The sequence below is a fragment of the Argentina anserina genome, chromosome 3 (genome assembly GCF_933775445.1).
Source record: "Argentina anserina chromosome 3, drPotAnse1.1, whole genome shotgun sequence".
In the NCBI taxonomy this organism is placed as follows: Eukaryota; Viridiplantae; Streptophyta; class Magnoliopsida; order Rosales; family Rosaceae; genus Argentina; species Argentina anserina.
The window spans coordinates 6,624,960-6,646,113 of NC_065874.1; the positions used below are offsets into that span (position 1 = coordinate 6,624,960).

At 35.8% G+C, this 21,154-nt stretch overlaps 1 protein-coding gene and 1 long non-coding RNA gene across 2 annotated transcripts; both read right to left on the reverse strand.

The window, feature by feature from the left end:
* Window positions 1-310: 310 nt before the first annotated feature.
* On the reverse strand, window positions 311-5,213 carry LOC126787952 (uncharacterized). Its single transcript, XR_007671311.1, has 4 exons — window positions 4,875-5,213; window positions 4,645-4,745; window positions 2,610-2,685; window positions 311-423 (listed from the first exon to the last, which is right to left on the reverse strand). It is a non-coding gene; the product is annotated as an uncharacterized LOC126787952 (long non-coding RNA).
* A 1,864-nt stretch (window positions 5,214-7,077) lies between these two features.
* On the reverse strand, window positions 7,078-8,505 carry LOC126787944 (ervatamin-C-like). Its single transcript, XM_050513871.1, has 2 exons — window positions 7,906-8,505; window positions 7,078-7,801 (listed from the first exon to the last, which is right to left on the reverse strand). The coding sequence occupies exons 1-2, from the start codon at window positions 8,354-8,356 to the stop codon at window positions 7,194-7,196; spliced, it is 1,059 nt and encodes a 352-aa protein (XP_050369828.1). The 5' UTR covers window positions 8,357-8,505; the 3' UTR covers window positions 7,078-7,193.
* Window positions 8,506-21,154: the final 12,649 nt, after the last annotated feature.

The following is a 21,154-nucleotide window of genomic DNA, read 5'->3' on the forward strand; positions in this document are numbered from 1 at the left end:
TCATTGAGTCGTAGTAAGAGTCTTAGGCGATATTGGATGCATTTTTATGCTTACATGAGTTAAAAACGCATAATTGGTCTAGAGTCCTAGTTTGAGTAGGAATCCTTGTATGACTAGGAAACCTTATTAGATTAGGAAACGTATCATGTGGGAGAGTCCTACTTGAACTGAAACTCTTTTTGCGAAACTTTCCTAATCTAGATGAGCTCATATATTACATTTGTCTTTTCAAGACAACATTTATCTAGATTATGACATAATTTTCAAAACCAATTATATCTTACTTATGATTTTGTTTTCTTATTTTCAGATTGGATTTAAGAAATAATACTAGAGGAAAACAAGGAGAGCCGTGCCTACATGGAGAGTTACTCACGGCTTGGGAGGTAGAGTTGAACAAGGAGAAGCCGTGCACATGGAGTCCTATCATCAACAAGTCATGCAACAATTAAATAGAATTAAAGAAAAAGAGATGGAGCAAAGTAATGCAACAATTAAATAGAATAAAACATGATATGATTTAAGGGAATAAAAAATGGCATGCATTAAGGGAATAAAGCATGACATGATTTAATAGATTAAAGCATGGCATTATAATAGGAAGGAAGATGCAACATCAAAGAGAAAACCGTGCATCCTACCCTCTCTATATATATAAGGCTTCACCTCTCAAATGAGGGACTTCTCCTTTGCATTAAAAAGCCAAGTCTTTCCCAAAATACAACCTCAAACCAAGGTTCTAAAACTTGCTACTCGGTAGTCGGTCGGCCGGCCGGTGAGTAACGAGTAGAGGAGTACTCGATCGAGTACTCGGGGAGTACTCGGATTCTAATTTCTGGATTTTATTATTATTTTTAAAACATATAATCTAATATATAATGTCCAAAATAATAAAAATAATCCATAAAATATTATAATATTTAAGAGATAATAATGTCTAAAAAATAAAAACAACCATTAGTCCATTACAATAACATAAGTAATAAAAGCAAACCAAACTCAATTCTTGCAAACAATCCCAAGCATATGTAACTATGCCTCAAATTCTTCTTCTCCATATCCATCTTGTACTCCCTCCGAATTTGACTCAAAATCAAAACTCCAGTCATATATTTCCTCTTCATCATCGGATATAAAATCATCCTCATCAAGTTCTCTAATTTCTTGGATTCTAGGACCTCTCCTAGGCTCTAAGCCACCATCCACTCTCGATTCCTCTCCAACCCTTTCACTAGGAAGATCCAAAACAACCCTAAAATCTTGTTTTTTTTTTCTGACCGAGTTGACCGATTTGGACCCGAGTTGGACCGAGTACTCGGCCAATTTTCTTCCCGCCGAGTAGAGGCACTGAGTAGATCAAAATCGCCTCAGTAACCAGCCGAGTACCGAGTACTCGCCGAGTACTCGGCCGAGTTGACCGAGTTTTAGAACATTGCCTCAAACATCCTTCACCAAAACAGCAAGCCGTTCTCCCCCATATACCAATTTCATCTCCACCGAAATTACCATTGAAGACACACCTCTAAGGTTCCTACAACGTGTGATTCTCGCAACTCTTCTTCATGAGTTTGTTCGTTTTTTATTTTCTACAATACTTTGTCTATGAAGATTATAGTTTGATGTTTGTGTGGGATTATTATTTTCTATTAACAATCGAAATTTTCATATTGTTTTATTGGATTTTTGGATCTTTGCCGAATTGATGGTTTCCTATAATTATTGAGTTTGTATTTCTATTGTTGTGTTCTAATCATCTTTCTCATACTTTTAGATTATTTTCAGATATGTGCATATGAATTTAGTGCTTGGATGTAGTCCCTAAGATTGTGTTTGAGTGCTAGATTCATCAACCATATTGACACAAATTGAATCATGCCCTAAATAGGTTCGGTTTGTGTTGATTAAAAGAGGTAAAAATTATGGAAATTTGCATGTGAAACAATGGTGGGTGACGCCATACATGAAACGTCTCCAACAAAGATTTGGTGCTTAAATGTAATCTTGTTTGATTTCTACTCTAGGTGTTATTGAATTCGATTGCATGCAAATTTAGATTATGCCATAAGTCAATCTAATTGTATTAGTGTCTAAAAAATATGTAATTGGTCGAATTAGAATGCATGATTGGTTCGAACATGTAATTATGTGGTGTAATGGTAAATTTTGTTTAAGTTTGTTAAAGAGAAGTCGATCATGTAAATAGTATTAATGATTTATTTTCAGTAGTAGTTTTATAATCCAACTCAAATCTCGCAATAACATGATACGTTTTGAGGCCATTTTCATTCCCTGGACTGAACGATCCCTGTTTATTCTATACTAACGATGATGTTTTACCGGGTTTATTATAGATGTTTTAATTAACGATTTTCAAGACTCAGAGACAAGGTACGAGGACAATCGGAGCTGCGAGAACCACGTTGAGGAGAGGACAACGATGCTGAGGAGAGCTTGGAACAAGGGCACAGAGGCACTAGATCAGACTCATCGGAGAAGATGGTGGAGATGTGGATGCCCACATCAAAATTTTTATTTGTTTGTCACATTATAGTTACACTCCATAGGTAGTCCATACTCCATAGGTCGAGTTAGAGCTGCTAAGAACATACCTTTTTTATCCCGGATAACCACTCCAATACCACGTCTCGGCAATTATAGAATGTGCCTCGCCACACCATGGTAATTCTAGCATCCAAGATAATTCATATCAACATCATGAATTTCTCAAACTAATCAGAAAAAAGCTCGTGCATGAAAGTTGCAAATAGTCCTCCACATTGGCTCCAGGTAAACGATCATACTTGTCACATCCCGGAGTGAAACATGAAAAGTATATTTGAATTTAAAGGAAGATTTACAAGCAAACTAAACGAATTGAATGAAAATGGCAAATGAACAAACTAAAACTTTCACAAGATAAGAAGTACTTTTTACATTTCCGCGAAGTTACAATTTTACAAACACAAGATGGAAGGTGATGCTTGTGTCACCGGCCCAAAAAATAACAATTAAACAACACAAAATATAAACAAAAGATTTAATGACAAATATTCTAAAACAATCTCAAATGAAAACTTTACTCGAAAACATTAATCCAAGACATGAGAATGAGATGCATGAAGGCGAAGGCGAACACGAACGCTAACTCTCAAAGAGGCTCCTAGCTCCAGAAATAATAATTAAACCTATAAGAGAATTAATATAAGAGTGAGCGTCGTCCTCGCTTTTCCAGTAGGGGCCAGCTTGCCCATGAGCGTTGAAAACCAAAATCGGGTAAGGATTTAATTAAAAACAAAGAGGGTAATTTTGAAAAACAATAAGGGTAATTTTGAGTACTCAGAGTAAAACCATTTAAATAAAAACAATGAAAGTTTGGGAAAATATCATGCTAAAATTTTTTGGAGCTCCGAAGGTAGGGTAAGACAAATTCAACTACAAGTAATGCTCGAACGATCCTAGTGACTAAATAGTCGAGACCAACTACACGTCTGTTGTAGCAACAGAGTAGTGAGAGTGTCCATTTACTAGAATGCCCTCAATAATAATAATTAATCGTGGATTCAATAATAATCAGGGCATTGCCCCTCCTGAGGTTCACAGTTATCGACACCGTAGGATTATCTAGAATGTTAGGCTCCCGTCACTCTCCGGTCAACACACGCGAGCATTCACTACTTACCTTATCTCGAAATCGTGCTTAGTCTCGAGTTTTCACAACATTTAATGCATCAATAAATTATCAACTGAGAACTAGACTATGCAATTCATAATTGGCTAAATACAACATAGGAGGGTTGGCTCTCCTACCTGGATGACATGCAGAATCCCAACCGTTATCCAAATCCATCATATAACTCCAAGTCTCTGATTTAATCCTCATAACATCAAGTCTGAGTTCATGAGGTATTAAAAGAGTCAACAACAAAATCGTATATTGAAAATAAGTTGATTCAATCATTTTTCCTTAGTTTGACCAGGAAAGTCAATTCTTGACTTTGCATTGACCAAGTCTTTCCTAGGTTAAGCAGGAGTTGATTAAGTTGACCAACTAATTTCCGACCATTTCTCGAATGACTCGAGAATAGTGCAACTTTAATTATCGAACGATATTAAGCACGTGTTAAACATACTCTGAATCGTTTCGATGATTTTCTTATACTGCCGACATTTTACTAAGTTAAATGAGTTCTTGATTCTCGAACCGGGCAAGAATCGAAACTACTATTACTGGTCGTAACTAAACATTACATTAATCGTCGCCATTTTAAATAAATTGTTTTCAGGGCATTTCGTTAGGTTGGTATGTTATTTAAGGAAGAACCGGCCCTAAATTATCTTCGGTTAAAGTAAAACCATTAAAATCATTTAGTAAATAGTAAAAAAGTAACTCAGGATAAAACTGTAAAACAGTAAAGTCAAACCGTAAAATTATAACTTTATGCCAAGGGAATAATAGTAATTTCATGTCATGATAAAATAGTAAAAGTAAAATGGTAAAAACTAATATTTTCACCCTTATCTCTGCAGTCTTATTTCCGGCCTCCCAAACCACCTTCGATCAAATAAACTTCAATCCACAAACAACAAAATCAACAAACAGCAACAATGAAATATTGCAGATTTAACAAGAAGATTAAATTCTACCTCTGATGACTAAAATGCAGAGGTGAAGGCAATGACTCTCTTCGCCTCGATTTGGAGCTGATGCCTTGCCCATACTTGTTGCTACTGTCCCAAACGCTTCACTGAGCTCGCCGGAGTTTGGGTTTATTGGAAGAAGCAAATCATAGAAAGAGGAACAAAGAGATTAAGTTCTAATTTCAATAAATCAAGAAGAAAGAAGGCCAGAAGTTTAAGAGGAAGACTGGGCTTACCAAATAAATGTGTACGGACTCGCCGATGCTTTTGGAATGGCCAATGGGAGGAAGCTCGAAGGTGGAGCACGGCGGCAATTAAGAACATGGAAAGAAAGCCTAAGTTAGTCCCAAAATTTGAGAACCTTACGAAAGAAACTGAGTTGGGTATTCAAGAAATCGATTAAGCTTACAAGAGAGAGGATTAGGAGACCGATCGAAGTTGAAGGAATCGTCAGAATCATAGGAGATGATGACCTGCTTTCTTTTTCCGATTTTTTGAGAAATTGAGAACAAGGTTGTGATTTGTTGGTATGGTTTTGTAGAGAAGAAAGAGGAGAATTTAATGGTGGGATTGCATGTCTGTTTTCCTTGCCGAGAGAGAGAGAGAGAGAGAGAGAGAGAGAGAGAGAGAGAGAGAGAGAAAGAGAGAGAGACTATGTTGCAGGCAGAGAAAAAAGAAAGAACTTGGCCCCAGGTCTTGGACTCGGGTCAACAAAAGAATTGGGACTTTTTACAAAGCCTGTAAACCAAACCCAAAAACTGAAATTCTATTTTTAGAAAAATGTTTGAAAACAAAAAAAAATTTTAGAAAATCTTAAAAACAAAACCGAGCATCGGAAAAATATTTCGAAGACATTTCCGAGCTCGTGGCGACGTGTAGTTTAATAACGACGTATTAAACAACATACTTGACATTTACGCTAAATGTCAATTAATTACTCATAATATATCGGTAATCGAGATTGTTGGATAATCAAACAGTCCCAAAACAACATACATGGTTTCTTCACTCATAAATCTATAGAAAGGGGACGATGTAAATAGAGTTTATTTATATATCCCTGAAATATATATTTATCGAGAATATATATCCCCAAAATATTAAAGTATCTTTTTAAAATGAAATAATCATTAAGGATAAGTTAGTCATTTCACAGATAAGAATAACAAATATAAAAAATTAACATCACCTCTATTAATTAAAGAGATTTGGCGTAAAGAACAACCAACCCTCTATTTCCTACAATGACCCTCCCTATGGGTGATCAAATGGTAAAACAGTAACTATACAAATTAGGGGATATAATTTCAGTTTATTTGGAACTAACTGGCCACGTAAACCCCCCCAAATAACGAGAAATTTTTCTGTGTTATCGTAACACCACGTGATAATACCAAGTGGTCTACCATTCTAATCACAATTTGACATGCAAGATTTAATCAGAACAATTATATTTTAGCTATTTTGTTAAAGATTGTTTTAGGTTTCTTTTCTAAAACCCTAAACTCTAACCTTAAACCATAAATCTTAAACCTTATACCCTAAACCCTATACCCTAAATCCTAAACCCTAAATTATCAATACCCATTAGGTCGTTTCACAAATAATAAAAATATATTAGATTATAATTTTAGTATAATAAATTCACATGTTGAAATATTGTCATGTGGTACTACGGTAGCATATAAAAATTTCTCCAAAATAACCAAGCTTCCCTTTTCCCCATCCCCCAACTCCACGTCTCCAAGCACTCGCGCGTTCACTTCATTTGTATATAAATTGCAGACTTTATATCATGCCTTGATTAAATCCCTACTTTATATCACACTTCATTTTCCTCTTTGTTATGTTGCTTTAGTTTATATACCTTTTTTTTTCAATAAATCTAATTAAATTTGCAAAGACGTTTGTTGTATTTACACTCCTCATGCTGCAGGTAGAGTGTTGCATTCCTTTTCACAATTGATTGAGGAGGTATATACCAAGCCTGATTGAGAAAAAAATACTTTTCCGTTAAGTTTATTTTTATATCGCTTCCCAATTCTACATTTATTTATATCATCTCTTTTTCATTGTAGTGCTTTGCGATAACATGTTTTTCTCATCCATCTTCTTTTTTAGATAATTGTTCTCTCCAACTATTATCTTATGTATAATCTTTTAATTTTTTTTTCTAAATCGTGAATATTATTTTAACGAGATTGTAGTAGCAATAGTTATCTCTGAATGACAGTTAAATTGTGAAGTGACAGTTAAGTACCCACATGGAACTGCCACATGGAATGAGATGTTTGCAAGAAATTAACCTCATTTGTGTCTAAGCTAGATGGGCCTTAGCAAACTATATGAAAAAACTAAAAGAACTGCCCTCAAAATGAAAATTTTCAGTTTCCTATATGTAGAATTTTAGAAAATTTGTGGGAAATTTTCAGTCAAATGAATTATTATTTGAGTATTCATAATCGTGATTTACCAAGTTACTAGCCGCATCATCTCTGAATTTGGCATCAACGCAGCATAACAGAACTGCTTTCATAGTGATAGGTTTGATGTTGTCATACAATCGGATAATAAGCAAGCAAAGCAAGGCCGCAGAGTCCTCCACCTGGATCATTAGTTCTTAGAATTCTCATGTAACCATTTTCACCCCACTTTTCCCCCCATGAATTCTTGATTAGCCAGTAGTCGGTGTCTTTTTCAGTCCCATACCCAATAACTGTTACAGCATGGTTCAGGTGTTCACCACAAGGACCTTCGAAGACGCCACCTCCGTACATCTTAAATTCCTTTCCACTACCGTCGATGGCAACCGCGATCGGTTGGAAGGAAACAGCATTGAGGAGAGGACGTTCTCTGACATAAACCCCATTGTTCACTCGACCATAGCTAGTAATCGTTGCAGCATGATGAGCTGCCTTACGAGTGTCGCATGCTTGGAACGTTTGGTTTAAAGAAGTGCTCAGGTATGGGTACTCTTTTGTAGTAGCAATTCCTTTATTTTTCATTATGTATTTAAACGCTGATTCTATGTCACCTTGTTTGCAGCGACTACCATCGTCGTCACATTCCAAAAGTTGTTGCTCGGACAAAGAGACCAATTTTCCGGTTTTGATTTTTGTAATCCCTTCCACGGCGGCCACCGCCGCAAATGTCCAGCAAGCACCTACATATAACATTCCAAAATAAGGCAAGAAAGAGTGGATATAGGAAATATATAATACGAGGAAGGTGTGAGGTATATATGGTTCTAGCTTCTCAATAACTTACCACATGAAAATTGATTCTTGATAGGAGTCACAGCTCCATGTTCCCTCCAGTCCATCCTAGCTGGGATTTGCTCGGTGGCCAGGCGCCTTTGGTACATAAACGATTCATCTTTGGATGAAGCCGTGAAACTTGAGTGGATGGGCGTTTTGTATCCAGTATGAGGTTTGAGGAATTCTTCATCAGTCGTATCAGAGAATTGATTGACACTTAACGTGTACGACTTGTCCCCGTCATTGTTGAATTTTTCCACAAACTCTACATTCTTCTTGAATATAGCAAAACGCCGTTCCTTCTCTGCGCTGTCTTGGTAGACACGCCCATACTCGGCCATCCATTGCTCATGTTTTTCAGCAATGGAAGCTTTGTAGACTGCGCGAGATGTGGCTTGGGATGCAAATGTCCCCAAGACGATGCATATGGCAAGCGTCACAAGGTTTTCTCCAAAAGCCATCTTCGAAAAACAAATTAGTACCCTCAGATCTGTGTAAACAACTAATAATGAGTTTGGAACTAATAGAATAATTATTAAAGTAGCCCTGGAACCTAAGCACAATATGAATGCTTCATGGGGTTTGTAGTTGTATAGAAGATGATCGAGCGCGCATCTCAGCCATCGCCGGGTCACCACTCATACTCATACTTATTAGCCCCAAGGACTAAAATATCGGTAATTTGGGAAATATTGAGGGTTAAAAAATAGTAATTTCAAAAAATATATTGGGAAAATATCGATATTGAAAAATAATTTATGAAAATTTAAATAAAAACATGAAAATATTGGATGTAATTTTGAGAGATGTTTCTTTAATCAATTTTCTACTATATTTCGTAAGAAAATATTGTATAATTTTTAGTCTATAAGGAATTGTAGTAATTTGAGATAAAACAACCATTGAGAATTCGTAAAAATATATTTTAAAGTATAAATATCTCAATAATGCATTGTTGAGCTTGTTTCATAAATTCATCATCAATTTATATGACATTTGGTAAGTGGAAGAAAAATATTAAGAAGAACAAATGAAATAGTAGTGGTGCAACAATGCATTACATCTTTTTATGTATTTATAGTATAGTAATGTTAACAAAGGAAAGAAATTAAAAATTAGCTAACAACTAACTTGTAGTTGAATAATCAGGAATGAAAAAAGAAACTGGTAAAATTAGCTCGGATTAGACAATTTATCAAATTTTATTTGTAAGATGATATATATATATATATATATCATAATAATTAAATAGAAGAACAATAACAGGATTTGGTTAAGATGGTAAGGTCATTAGGTGTCTAACCACGTGATTAGGAGTTCGATTCCCTTCAAAAGCTTGTTTTAATTTTAATTTGTGGTGGCGACACATGGCAGAACAAGGTAATGGCGGCGACACGTGGTGAAATGACGTTATGGCGCGATATTTTCCAATAATTTCGAAAATATCGCGATATATAGGGAAATGTCGAAAATATCAGACGAAATAAAAATGATATATGAATGATATATTCTTAGGCGAGAAAAACGAAATTATCGCCTAAATATCGGCGATAATTTCGATTTTTCAGTCCTTAATTAGCCCCCCTTTTAACGTTGCAATATGAACCACTAAACACCAGCGTCATTTCCATCATTTTGGACCTTCAGCAAATAGTCAAATAACGTTATTTAAAAAGAAAATAAAAGGCCAATGTGGCAGTCTTCAAGCCCGATACCATTAGCAACACGACAACACCAGTCTCTTATTTGTAAGGGAGAGATCGTGAGTTCGACTCGTTTTAGTATTTCAGTTCTTTTATTTAATAAAAAAAAAGTATATAGATGTAAATTTCTTATTGATGCGACCGGCAACTATCCATTGTTTGAATTTCAAAATTTGAAGACTGAATTTCGACGCATTTTTCGCAAGTGGATGAGCATAATAAATATAGAATCAATGGGTTGTTGTTAATTTTTTTTGTTTTTTAGTGGAGAAACTGAGTACATATTTATGGATTCCTGATTAAGAGTTGTAGAAAAATGAGCACGAACAAGTCCAACTTTTGTATACAATGAAGTCCTAATGACTTGCTTTGTTCGGGCATAGGGCGAATGTTATCTTTTTTCTTCGTGGACAAAATGAGCATCAACAAGTCCAAATTCTGTGTTTGTTTCTTTGATGATGAAGGTCGAAATTATATGGTGAGAAATGTCTTAGTGACTTATTCAAAAGAAGAAAAGTCTTAGTGGATGCATAGACTTTTACGGTCTTTTTTCCCCTAATCAAACTGAAAATGAGTTAGATGATATTAGCTTCTCGGAAGCAAACAAAATCTCACCTTCAATCCCACCGCCGATTCCCATAATGGAGAAATTATTAACAAAAAAAAATTAAAAAATCTTTAAAAATAATATATGGAAATGCAAACTAACATAAGTTTTTTTTTAAATCACGACGTTATTTTCATTAGTGGAACTCAAGAAAGAGAGAATGATACAAACAACCACTTCACTCCTTCAGCACTACCAGATAATGGAACTAAGCAAAGAACCTCAATTAAGACCTAAACTTAAACAAGATAACTTAATGCAATCCAACTCTAGCATGAACCTCAAATCAAAAGAAAAATTTACCAAATTAGAAAAAAAAAAATACTTGTGTGACCAGCTTGCTTATTTTATTGATTGAGAATCACTTTACACAAAGGATGTATTGCCAAGATCTAAACTAATTAAATTGGCCTTAAGACAAACAAAAAATTGATTCAACAAAACAATACCACAAGACCCACATCCAACGTCTAGCTAAGCAAAGCAGGCCCAAAGCCCACAACCAAAGGAGAAAATTTGAACTTGGAGACACCCTTGTCATGAGCCACCTCTATGTTGTCAGTATAATATCTCGAAAAATTTATAATTATTTTCTAATCATTGTTCGGAGATTTTAAAATTGGTGGTGATCTGATTATATAGTACGAGGGAGAAAACGAAAGTGTTCGAGCGATTTATACTCAGAAACGTTACCATGAGGGGTGAAGAGTTAACTTTTTTTTCCGTTAGGAATCTCAGAAAACTTCATTTATGAAAGTAGTAGAGTTCGTCGATACGAGTTCGTAGACGCGCGACACGCCTTAATCAGATGTCGTATGTGAAAGTTGTTAGCAACAACAATTTGGTTTCTGATTTTAGGATGAGTAAGAGAGGAGATTAAAAATTAGAAAATTAGTTTTTTTCCCAAACTCAACTCGATTACTGTTCACCCGAACTCGGGTATTGTTCACGTGAATTTTCCCTATTTGTTGCTGAATCTTTCTCCGACCATATCTCCGTTGTCCTGTGATAGAATGGAGTAAGACCGTGGCGTTGGAACCGTCTTTTCGTCTCCTACCGATCTTGGTTAGTCATTGAGAGAGGTTCGAGCTGTTTGAAGCCCATAAATGAAGAAACAATACGGCTGCTCTGTTTAAAGAAGTGAGAAGAACTCTCTCCTCCGACAAGCAATCAAGGTGATTCTTCTTCTATTTTAAAGCTTGTATGATGTATATCAACCCTCTAAAACAGTTTTATCTATTTCGAAACACACAAGGAGAATCGACGAATTCTTTTTCTAGGGTATGTGAATAGTGCTGATTTTATGTTTTTCCTAAATTGGACTGTTTAGGCTTCGATTTAGACTTTGGTGTCAACTAGAAAGTTGTTGAAAATGTTGTTTACATTGTGGTGGTAAATTTTGAAGATCATTGGTTGTCACCAGAATGGTGGCGGCCCATGAACAATCTTCATAAACAATGATTTGTAAACAGTATTTCTTTAACAGTGTTCAGCTATAATGAATTGTCACCTTATATTTTACGTATCGTTTTCTAAGCATTTTATCATGATATTAGGTGACTGACAAATCGAGTGAGGGAATCGCTCTCAGTGTCGTGGAAGTTGCACGCAAGAAATAAGGTGAGTAAACCTCACAATGATCGAAGTAGTGTTATAATTATTGAATTTAGTTTGAGCTGTTAACATAGTCGTTGCATCACTATCTTATAAAAAATATTCTAAAATATGTTTTGGTTTAAATTACGTGAACTTGATCATCTATGGTTCATGGGTAAGTGAAACACTATTTTAATAAATGATTTTAAAAGGTTTTAGTGATTATGAATTATGGTGAATGTGAGTAAATCTCACTATGACAAGTCTACCCTTGGCGGTGACTCATATTTACGATTTCTTAAAAAGAGTAAACTATGACATCTATATAATATAGTGCGTTGTATATGTGTACAAAATGGTAAATACGATATATATATATATATATGGGTTACTATATTGTATAATGTTATGGTTTTATTTCAATTTTGAGATTGTATTGTTTTGATTAATTGTGGCGGATGAGACCGGAAGGGAGATAACGTACTTTCCGGTATAATGGATCATTAGAGTGACTATATAAATATTGTTGTGCAAGAGTCGCTTGGTTGTAGTACAATAACATGTGTGGATTGTTATATTGTACGTGTGGATTGATATATATTGTACGTGTTGTTTGTGGTGTGCATATATATCATGCGTGGATTGATATATATTGTACGTGTTGTTGTGGTGTGCATATATATCATGTGTGGATTGATATATATTGTACGTGTTGTTGTGGTGTGCATATATATCATGTGTGGATTGATATATATTGTACGTGCTGTTTGTGGTGTGCATATATATCAAGGGTGAATTGATATATATTGTGCATGGTTTTAATATTGAGTTAGTGGGTAACAGATCGGTTACTCAGTGTCTGTCGGTGTACTACATGAGGGATAACAGATGAGTTGCCTAGGTCTCATGAGTGCCCATGTTTTTTAGTGATATTTGGGTAACAGATGCGCTGCCTAGTGTCTGTCGATGTACTGCATGAGGGATAACAAATGAGTACCTGGGTCTCATGAGTACCCATGTTTTAAATGATTTTAGGTAACCTGATGGGTTGCCTATGTCTCATGAGTACCCATGTTTTTGAATGATATTGTGTAACAGATGGGTTGCCCAATGTCTCAGGAGTACACATATTTAAATAATATTAGACAACCAGATGGGTCGTCCAGTGTCTCATGAGTACGCTTGTCTTTAAATTTTATGTCATATTTCCTTTTTAATCATATGTATGTTATACTGTTGGTTTACTCCTTTTTATTTAGGTTTCTAATTCAATACTGATTTGTTGTATTGCTTCTAGACTTAGATTAGGATTCCTTACAATAATAATATAATACATGAAATCATTAGGAACTAGATTTGATACTGTCTTTGTTTCCATGTAGAAATAAATTATGACATTAAGCATGATAATTATATAATTTGTGATATGTCAATTGATCTAACAAACCCCCGCCACCAATGGTCACAATTGAAAGCCGATGATATCGCCATCAATTTTAGAACTAGCCCAGAGTTCGACGACACAACCCCCCCCCCTAAAGAGAAGATGGATGGATGTTGATGCAAAAGAGCACCTCTGATTAAATCCTTGACGGAATGAAGGCTCAAAGACCGCAAGCCATAAGCAAACCTAGCATGTGGCTTCCCTGAGAGAGAGAGAGAGAGAGAGAGAGAGAGAGAGAGAGAGAGAGAGAGAGAGAGAGAGAGAGAGAGAGAGAGAGAGAGAGAGAGAGAGAGAGAATTCCTCAAATCGACTTTTGCATCTCTTATGCTCTCGTTTGATTTTTTACATAAACAATCTTTATTTGCTTTTTTAGCTTTTTTCTTTAACCCAAAGTTATAGAGTAATTACTCCATAACCAAAATAAAGAATAAATTAACAAATCTAAGTTTGTTATTAAGTCTACAACAGCATTTCCTAAGCGAAGAACATGAGAGCAACAAAATGACATTCACCTTAATGAAGTTCCTTTGATAAAACAAAAAAACAAAAATCAAAATGACATTCACTGATTCACCGAATGAGTGTGATAACCAATTTAAGCAAACTATACGAAGAGGCCATAGTAGGAAAAGGTAAAAGAGGCAATGCATGCAACAACACTAGTAACGTCGCTCTGAAGCTAAATTAGCGCGCGCAAAGTTTAAAATCTTCTAATATTGGTTGTGGAATGCCATGTCTAATCATCATGGTGCATGTGGCTGAGAAATTTGATGTCAGTCATGTCAAATATAGCCACACATTACATTCAATTTTCCCCCGGGACAGTAACATCTCTTAGCTTTTATACTCGTATGCGTAGTTGCTACTTTGATGTAGCCATAGAAGGGAATAACCTATCTTGATTTGGCAGTGTAGATTTGATGTATTCACGGTTTTCAATTTGCTATGAGATTGGTTATGACTTATAACTATGCTACCGTCTGGACTTCCGAACCTTCGTGAGTTAGTGGGCTAAGACAATTACCCTTGGCTCAAACAGAAGTTAGACCATTACCCTTCTGCAAAATATACAATTCAAATTGAATATTCATCCGCCACCAACTTGGCACACGCGCTCACCGGTCCCTCCCTCCAGAAGCTAGCTCGATCGGCAATTCAGCACCATAGTGAACTCATGATGCTGCATTTTGGTTTCAGATCTGTGCTCATAGTTTCATCTGCAGATGCTGCTCCCGAGATCACGAAAATATATGATTTCATCTTCTGTAACAAACCCATATTTACAGTTTTTGATAAACTTCTCTGCGACGGCAAGGATGTGGGCTCAGCTCCTTACGGTGAGTACCGGTGGCAGATAAGAACCATATGCGTGCTTCAGCTTTAGAGTAACAAAATGGTTCAGTCTTTCCGATCGAGGAGTTAGAGAAAAAGAAACAACCTTGCTGATTGAGAATGTCAAACAGTCATCTATGTTGTCACTAATTAAGCGAATTATTTTCTTTGCTTACTAATGATGTGATTTGTAGGGTGACTTTTGGGAAGAAGTATAATGGTGATGGTGAAGGTGCAATGAAGTTTGATAAGTTGCTTGGGGAATTTATGGAGTTGTTGGGTGGTTACTCTGTTGGAAAATTTATTCCATGGCTTTCTTGGGTTAATTACGTTACCGGGTTTGATGCAAGAATAGAGATTTTTGAATACAATTGTTCAGGAGAACATGGTTACTTAGGATTCTTGGCACGGAGGGAGATATCTGTGGTGAAGAAGGTGAAGCTAAAAAGGATTTTGTGGGTGTCCTGCTCGATGTGTGGAAGAACAATATATGTGGCTTATCATTGGATAGAGTACCAACTAGCACTCGATAAAATGATGAGCCGTCATCAGTGAGTTCCTTCTTAAAAACGGTATCCAACTAGTACCAACAAAAAATTTGTTAAAAAAAAAACTAGTACCAACAATAATCTATCCTTTAGTAGTACAATAGTTTACGAATCCTAACACAACTTCGTTCATCAATTAAACTTGAAAATGGTTGATTAGAAATAGCAACTGCACCCTTGGCTTGATTGTAATAGCATATAAGCTAGGTTATTTGACTTATTTCGCCAAGTTTTTTCAGAGTTTTTAACTTTAGAGACTGAAATGGGAGTAGGCCGTATGTAACTCGGAGAAAATTGAGAAAACAAAGTGAGTTTATGGAACCCAACTTCATAACAAAACTGAATTTCCTCATAAAGAAGTAATGTAAGAATCATGTGGCTAATAACTTGGCAAATTATGGTGATACTTCCTCTGGGCTGACGTGGTGTGCCTTGTCCCCAATATTTATCTAAGCACAATGTAATAGCGACCAATTAGGTCTACCGAAATTTCGTATTCGTTAGTTGTTTTGTGTGACTTTTTTTTAAGAGTTTATTATTGGATCTTTGAAGTTCTTTTTGTACATAGCACCTCAAGAAGTTTTGATGCACATAGTCCTTTGGCCGCCTCTAGTTTTTTCTTCATGGTTTACTTAATTATTTTGTTCACGACTTCTTCTTGGCTATTGGTTTGGGGGTATGCCGAAGAGGCATAAAATACAGTAGTGCCATGTTCCGGGTAAATTCTCGAAAAAAAATCATTATCAAATTGTGTGCCATTGTCTATAATAAAAGCTTGGGTAATGCCAAAGCAGCAATAGATTGCCCGCCAAAGGAAGTTGATAACTTTGTTAGTTGTGATAAGGCCATGGGCTCGGCCTCTACCCATTTGGTGTTGTAGTCGACAAGGACAATGGCGTTTTTTTGTTGAGCCTAGGAAGTAGGGAATTTACCAATGCAATCTAAGCCCCATTGAGCGAATGGCACTGGAGAGACAAAAATGGAGAGTGGGACTGTTGGCCGGTTGGAATGATTAACAAATTTGTTGCACTGGATGCAGGTGCCCATAATGACCTTTATATCCGCCTCGAGTGTAGGCTAGTAGAATCATGTCCGGAATACTTTCAACATAAGAATTTTGGCACCGGACTGGTTCCCACAAATGCCACTCTGGAGAGACTACAAAATTCGTTGCCTTTGCTCTGAGGTAACGCAATTTAACTGGGGAAAGGATTGGCCCCGGCAGTACAACTTGCCTTCACGGACCAAGTATAAAGCGACTTTGAGCCTTAGCCTCTGGACCTCTTTTTATCAACTGGGAGGGTGCCAATGGTGAGGTAGTGGATAATAGGGTCCATTTAAGACGTGGGTGGAGTTGGGTCAGTGGCAAATATCTGAGAGTATGGTTTAGAGATGCTAGGCCGATCCAAAATTTCAATGAAGGTATTCGGAGAATCTGTTTGTAGTGGAAATGTAACCAGCCGAGCCAAAGCATATGTCTTGGAATTTTTAGAACGGGATATCTCTCCGATCTTATAACTATTGAATCCCCGAAGTAAAGCATTGGCCAAAATTTGGAAGGAAAAAAGGGTGTGACTGCTTTGACTAAAAGCCCCCACTGACTTGGTTTACAACCAGTTGAGAGTCACTGAAGATGTGGACCTAAATGCCTTCTATGAGAGCTTCATATTTGTTGTGTTATTGGAGACTTTACACTCGAAACGGAGAGCATATTTATACATGTGTCCCTCTAGTGATGTGCTCCATTGCTCATATTAATTGTTTAAAACCCCATTAATGACAATGAGAACAATCATCAAAGTCGAGGAAGGAGAAAAAAATGTCGATATAGCAGAAAAATGTTGGGTTTTTGCTGAGAGATGGAGAAAGAAGAAAGAGAGGTAGAATCATGTTGGGTTTGTGTGCAGTTGTGTAATTAATTTTAGGGGAGATCATAAAAAAGTCACATTTTAGTAGTCAAATTACAAAAAATTCACCAACTATTTAGAAATTATAAAAATGTCATTTTTAAAAATCCTTTAGAGCGTTGCCCTTGAGTTTTAAGAAATTTACAAAATGCCACTACATCTAATTTTATCCTATCTCTTTTCTCTCTCTAATATGCAATATCAATCAAAACATAGATGATGCAGCTTTTCTCTCTCAAGGAACGGGGATGACGTTAGAGGAGGTGTAGGGTGACGCTAGAGGTGCGACTGGACCATATCGAAGGCGCGGTATTGGACCATTTTGTACTTTGCTTAGCCATTATTGTTGTACTATTGAGTCATTGAGTCGTAGTAAGAGTCTTAGGCGGTATTGGATGCATTTTTGTGCTTACATGAGTTAAAAACGCAGAATTGGTGTAGAGTCATAGTTTGAGTAGGAATCCTTGTAAGACTAGGAAACCTTATTAGATTAGGAAACGTATCATATGGGAGAGTCATACTTGAACTGAAACTCTTTTTGCAAAACTTTCCTAATCTAGATGAGCTCATATATTACATTTGTCTTTTCAAGACAATAATTGTCTAGATTATGACATAATTTTCGAAGCCAATTATCTCTTACTTATGATTTTGTTTTCTTATTTTCAGATTGGATTTAAGAAATAATACTAGAGGAAAACAAGGAGAGCCGTGCCTACATGGAGAGTTACTCACGGCTTGGGAGGTAGAGTTGAACAAGGAGAAGCCGTGCACATGGAGTCCTATCATCAACAAGTCATGCAACAATTAAATAGAATTAAAGAAAAAGAGATGGAGCAAAGTCATGCAACAATTAAATAGAAGATGATCATTAAAAGAATAAAACATGATATGATTTAAGGGAATAAGAAATGGCATGCATTAAGGGAATAAAGCATGACATGATTTAATAGATTAAAGCATGGCATTATAATAGGAAAGAAGAGGCAACATCAAAGAGAAAACCGTGCATCCTACCCTCTCTATATATACAAGGCTTCACCTCTCAAATGAGGGACTTCTCCTTTGCATTAAAAAGCCAAGTCTTTCCCAAAATACTACCTCAAACATCCTTTACCAAAACAGCAAGCCATTCTCCCCCATATACCAATTTCATCTCCACCGAAATTACCATTGAAGACACACCTCTAAGGTTCCTACAACGTGTGATTCTCGCAACTCTTATTCATGAGTTTGTTCGTTTTTTATTTTCTACAATACTTTGTCTATGAAGATGTAGTTTGATGTTTGTGTGGGATTATTATTTTTTATTAACAATCGAAATTTTTATATTGTTTTATTGGATTTTTGGATCTTTGCCGAATTGATGGTTTCCTATAATTATTGAGTTTGTATTTCTATTGTTGTGTTCTAATCATCTTTCTCATACTTTTAGATTCTTTTCAGATATGTGCATATGAATTTAGTGCTTGGATGTAGTCCCTAAGATTGTGTTTGAGTGCTAGATTCATCAACCATATTGCCACAAATTTAATCATGCCCTAAATAGGTTCGGTTTGTGTTGATTAAAAGTGGTAAAAATTATGGAAATTTGCATGTGAAACCATGGTGGGTGACGCCATACATGAAACGTCTCCAACAAAGATTTGGTGCTTAAATGTAATCTTGTTTGATTTCTACTCTAAGTGTTATTGAATTCGATTGCATGCAAATTTAGATTAGGCCCTAAGTCAATCTAAATGTTAATTGAAATCTCGCATTGTTAGATGATCCCCTAAGGCTCTAATTGTATTAGTGTCTAAAAAATATGTAATTGGTCGAATTAGAATACATGATTGGTTCGAACATGTAATTATGTGGTGTAATGGTAAATTTGGTTTAAGTTTGTTAAAGAGAAGTCGATCATGTAAATAGTATTAATGATTTATTTTCAGTAGTAGTTTTATAATCCAACTCAAATCTCCCAATAACATGATACGTTTTGAGGCCATTTTCATTCCCTGGACTGAACGATCCCTGTTTATTCTATACTAACGATGATGTTTTACCGGGTTTATTATAGATGTTTTAATTAACGATTTTCAAGACTCAGAGACAAGGTACGAGGACAATCGGAGCTGCGAGAACCACGTTGAGGAGAGCTTGGAACAAGGGCACAGAGGCACTAGATCAGACTCATCGGAGAAGATGGTGGAGATGTGGATGCCCACATCAAAATTTTTATTTGTTTGTCACATTATAGTTACACTCCATAGGTAGTCCATACTCCATAGGTCGAGTTAGAGCTGCTAAGAACATACCATTTTTATCCCGGATAACCACTCCAATACCACGTCTCGGCAATTATAGAATGTGCCTCGCCACACCATGGTAATTCTAGCATCCAAGATAATTCATATCAACATAATGAATTTCTCAAACTAATCAGAAAAAAGCTCGTGCATGAAAGTTGCAAATAGTCCTCCACATTGGCTCCAGGTAAACGATCATACTTGTCACATCCCGGAGTGAAACATGAACAGTATATTGGAATTTAAAGGAAGATTTACAAGCAAACTAAACGAATTGAATGAAAATGGAAAATGCACAAACTAAAACTTTCACAAGATAAGAAGTACTTTTTACATTTCCGCGAAGTTACAATTTTACAAACACAAGATGGAAGGTGATGCTTGTGTCACCGGCCCAAAATATAACAAACAAACAACACAAAATATAAACAAAAAATTTAATGACAAATATTCTAAAACAATCTCAAATGAAAACTTTACTCGAAAACATTAATACAAGACATGAGAATGAGATGCATGAAGGCGAAGGCGAAGGCGAACACGAACGGTAAATCTCAAAGAGGCTCCTAGGTCCAGAAATAATAATTAAACCTATAAGAGAATTAATATAAGAGTGAGCGTTGTCCTCGCTTTTCCAGTAGGGGCCAGCTTGCCCATGAGCGTTGAAAACCAAAATCCGGTAAGGATTTAATTAAAAACAAAGAGGGTAATTTTGAGTACTCAGAGTAAAACCATTTAATTAAAAACAATGCAAGTTTGGGAAAATATCATGCTAAAATATTTTTTGGAGCTCCAAAGGTAGGGTAAGACAAATTCAACTACAAGCAATGACTCGAGAATAGTGCAACTTTAATTATCGAACGATATTAAGCACGTGTTAAACATACTCTGAATCGTTTCGATGATTTTCTTATACTGCCGACATTTTACTAAGTTAAATGAGTTCTTGATTCTCGAACCGAGCAAGAATCGAAACTACTATTACTGGTCGTAACTAAACATTACATTAATCGTCGCCATTTTAAATAAATTGTTTTCAGGGCATTTCGTTAGGTTGATATGTTATTTAAGGAAGAACTGGCCCTAAATTATCTTCGGTTAAAGTAAAACCATTAAAATCATTTAGTAAATAGTAAAAAAGTAACTCAGGATAAAACTGTAAAACAGTAAAGTCAAACCGTAAAATTATAACTTTATGCCAAGGGAATAATAGTAATTTCATGTCAAGATAAAATAGTAAAAGTAAAATGGTAAAAACTAATATTTTCACCCTTATCTCTGCAATCTTATTTCAGGTCTCCCAAACCACCTTCGATCAAATAAACTTCAATCCACAAACAACAAAACCAACAAACAGCAACAAAGATTTTCAAAGCCTGTTTTTAGAAAAACGTTTGAAAACAAAAATAAATTTTACAAAGCATGTCTGTTTTCCTTGCCGAGAGAGAGAGAGAGAGAGAGAGAGACTATGTTGCAGGCAGAGAAAAAAGAAAGAACTTGGGCCCAGGTCTTGGACTCGGGTCAACAAAAGAATTGGGGCTTTTTACAAAGCCTGTAAACCAAACCCAAAAACTGAAATTCTATTTTTAGAAAAACGTTTGAAAACAAAATTAATTTTAGAAAATCTTAAAAACAAAACCGTGCATCGGAAAAATATTTCGAAGACATTTCCGAGCTCGTGGCGACGTGTAGTTTAATGATGACGTGTTAAACAACATACTTGACATTTACGCTAAATGTCAATTAATTACTCATAATATATCGGTAATCGAGATTGTTGGATAATCAAACAGTCCCAAAACAACATACATGGTTTCTTCACTCATAAATC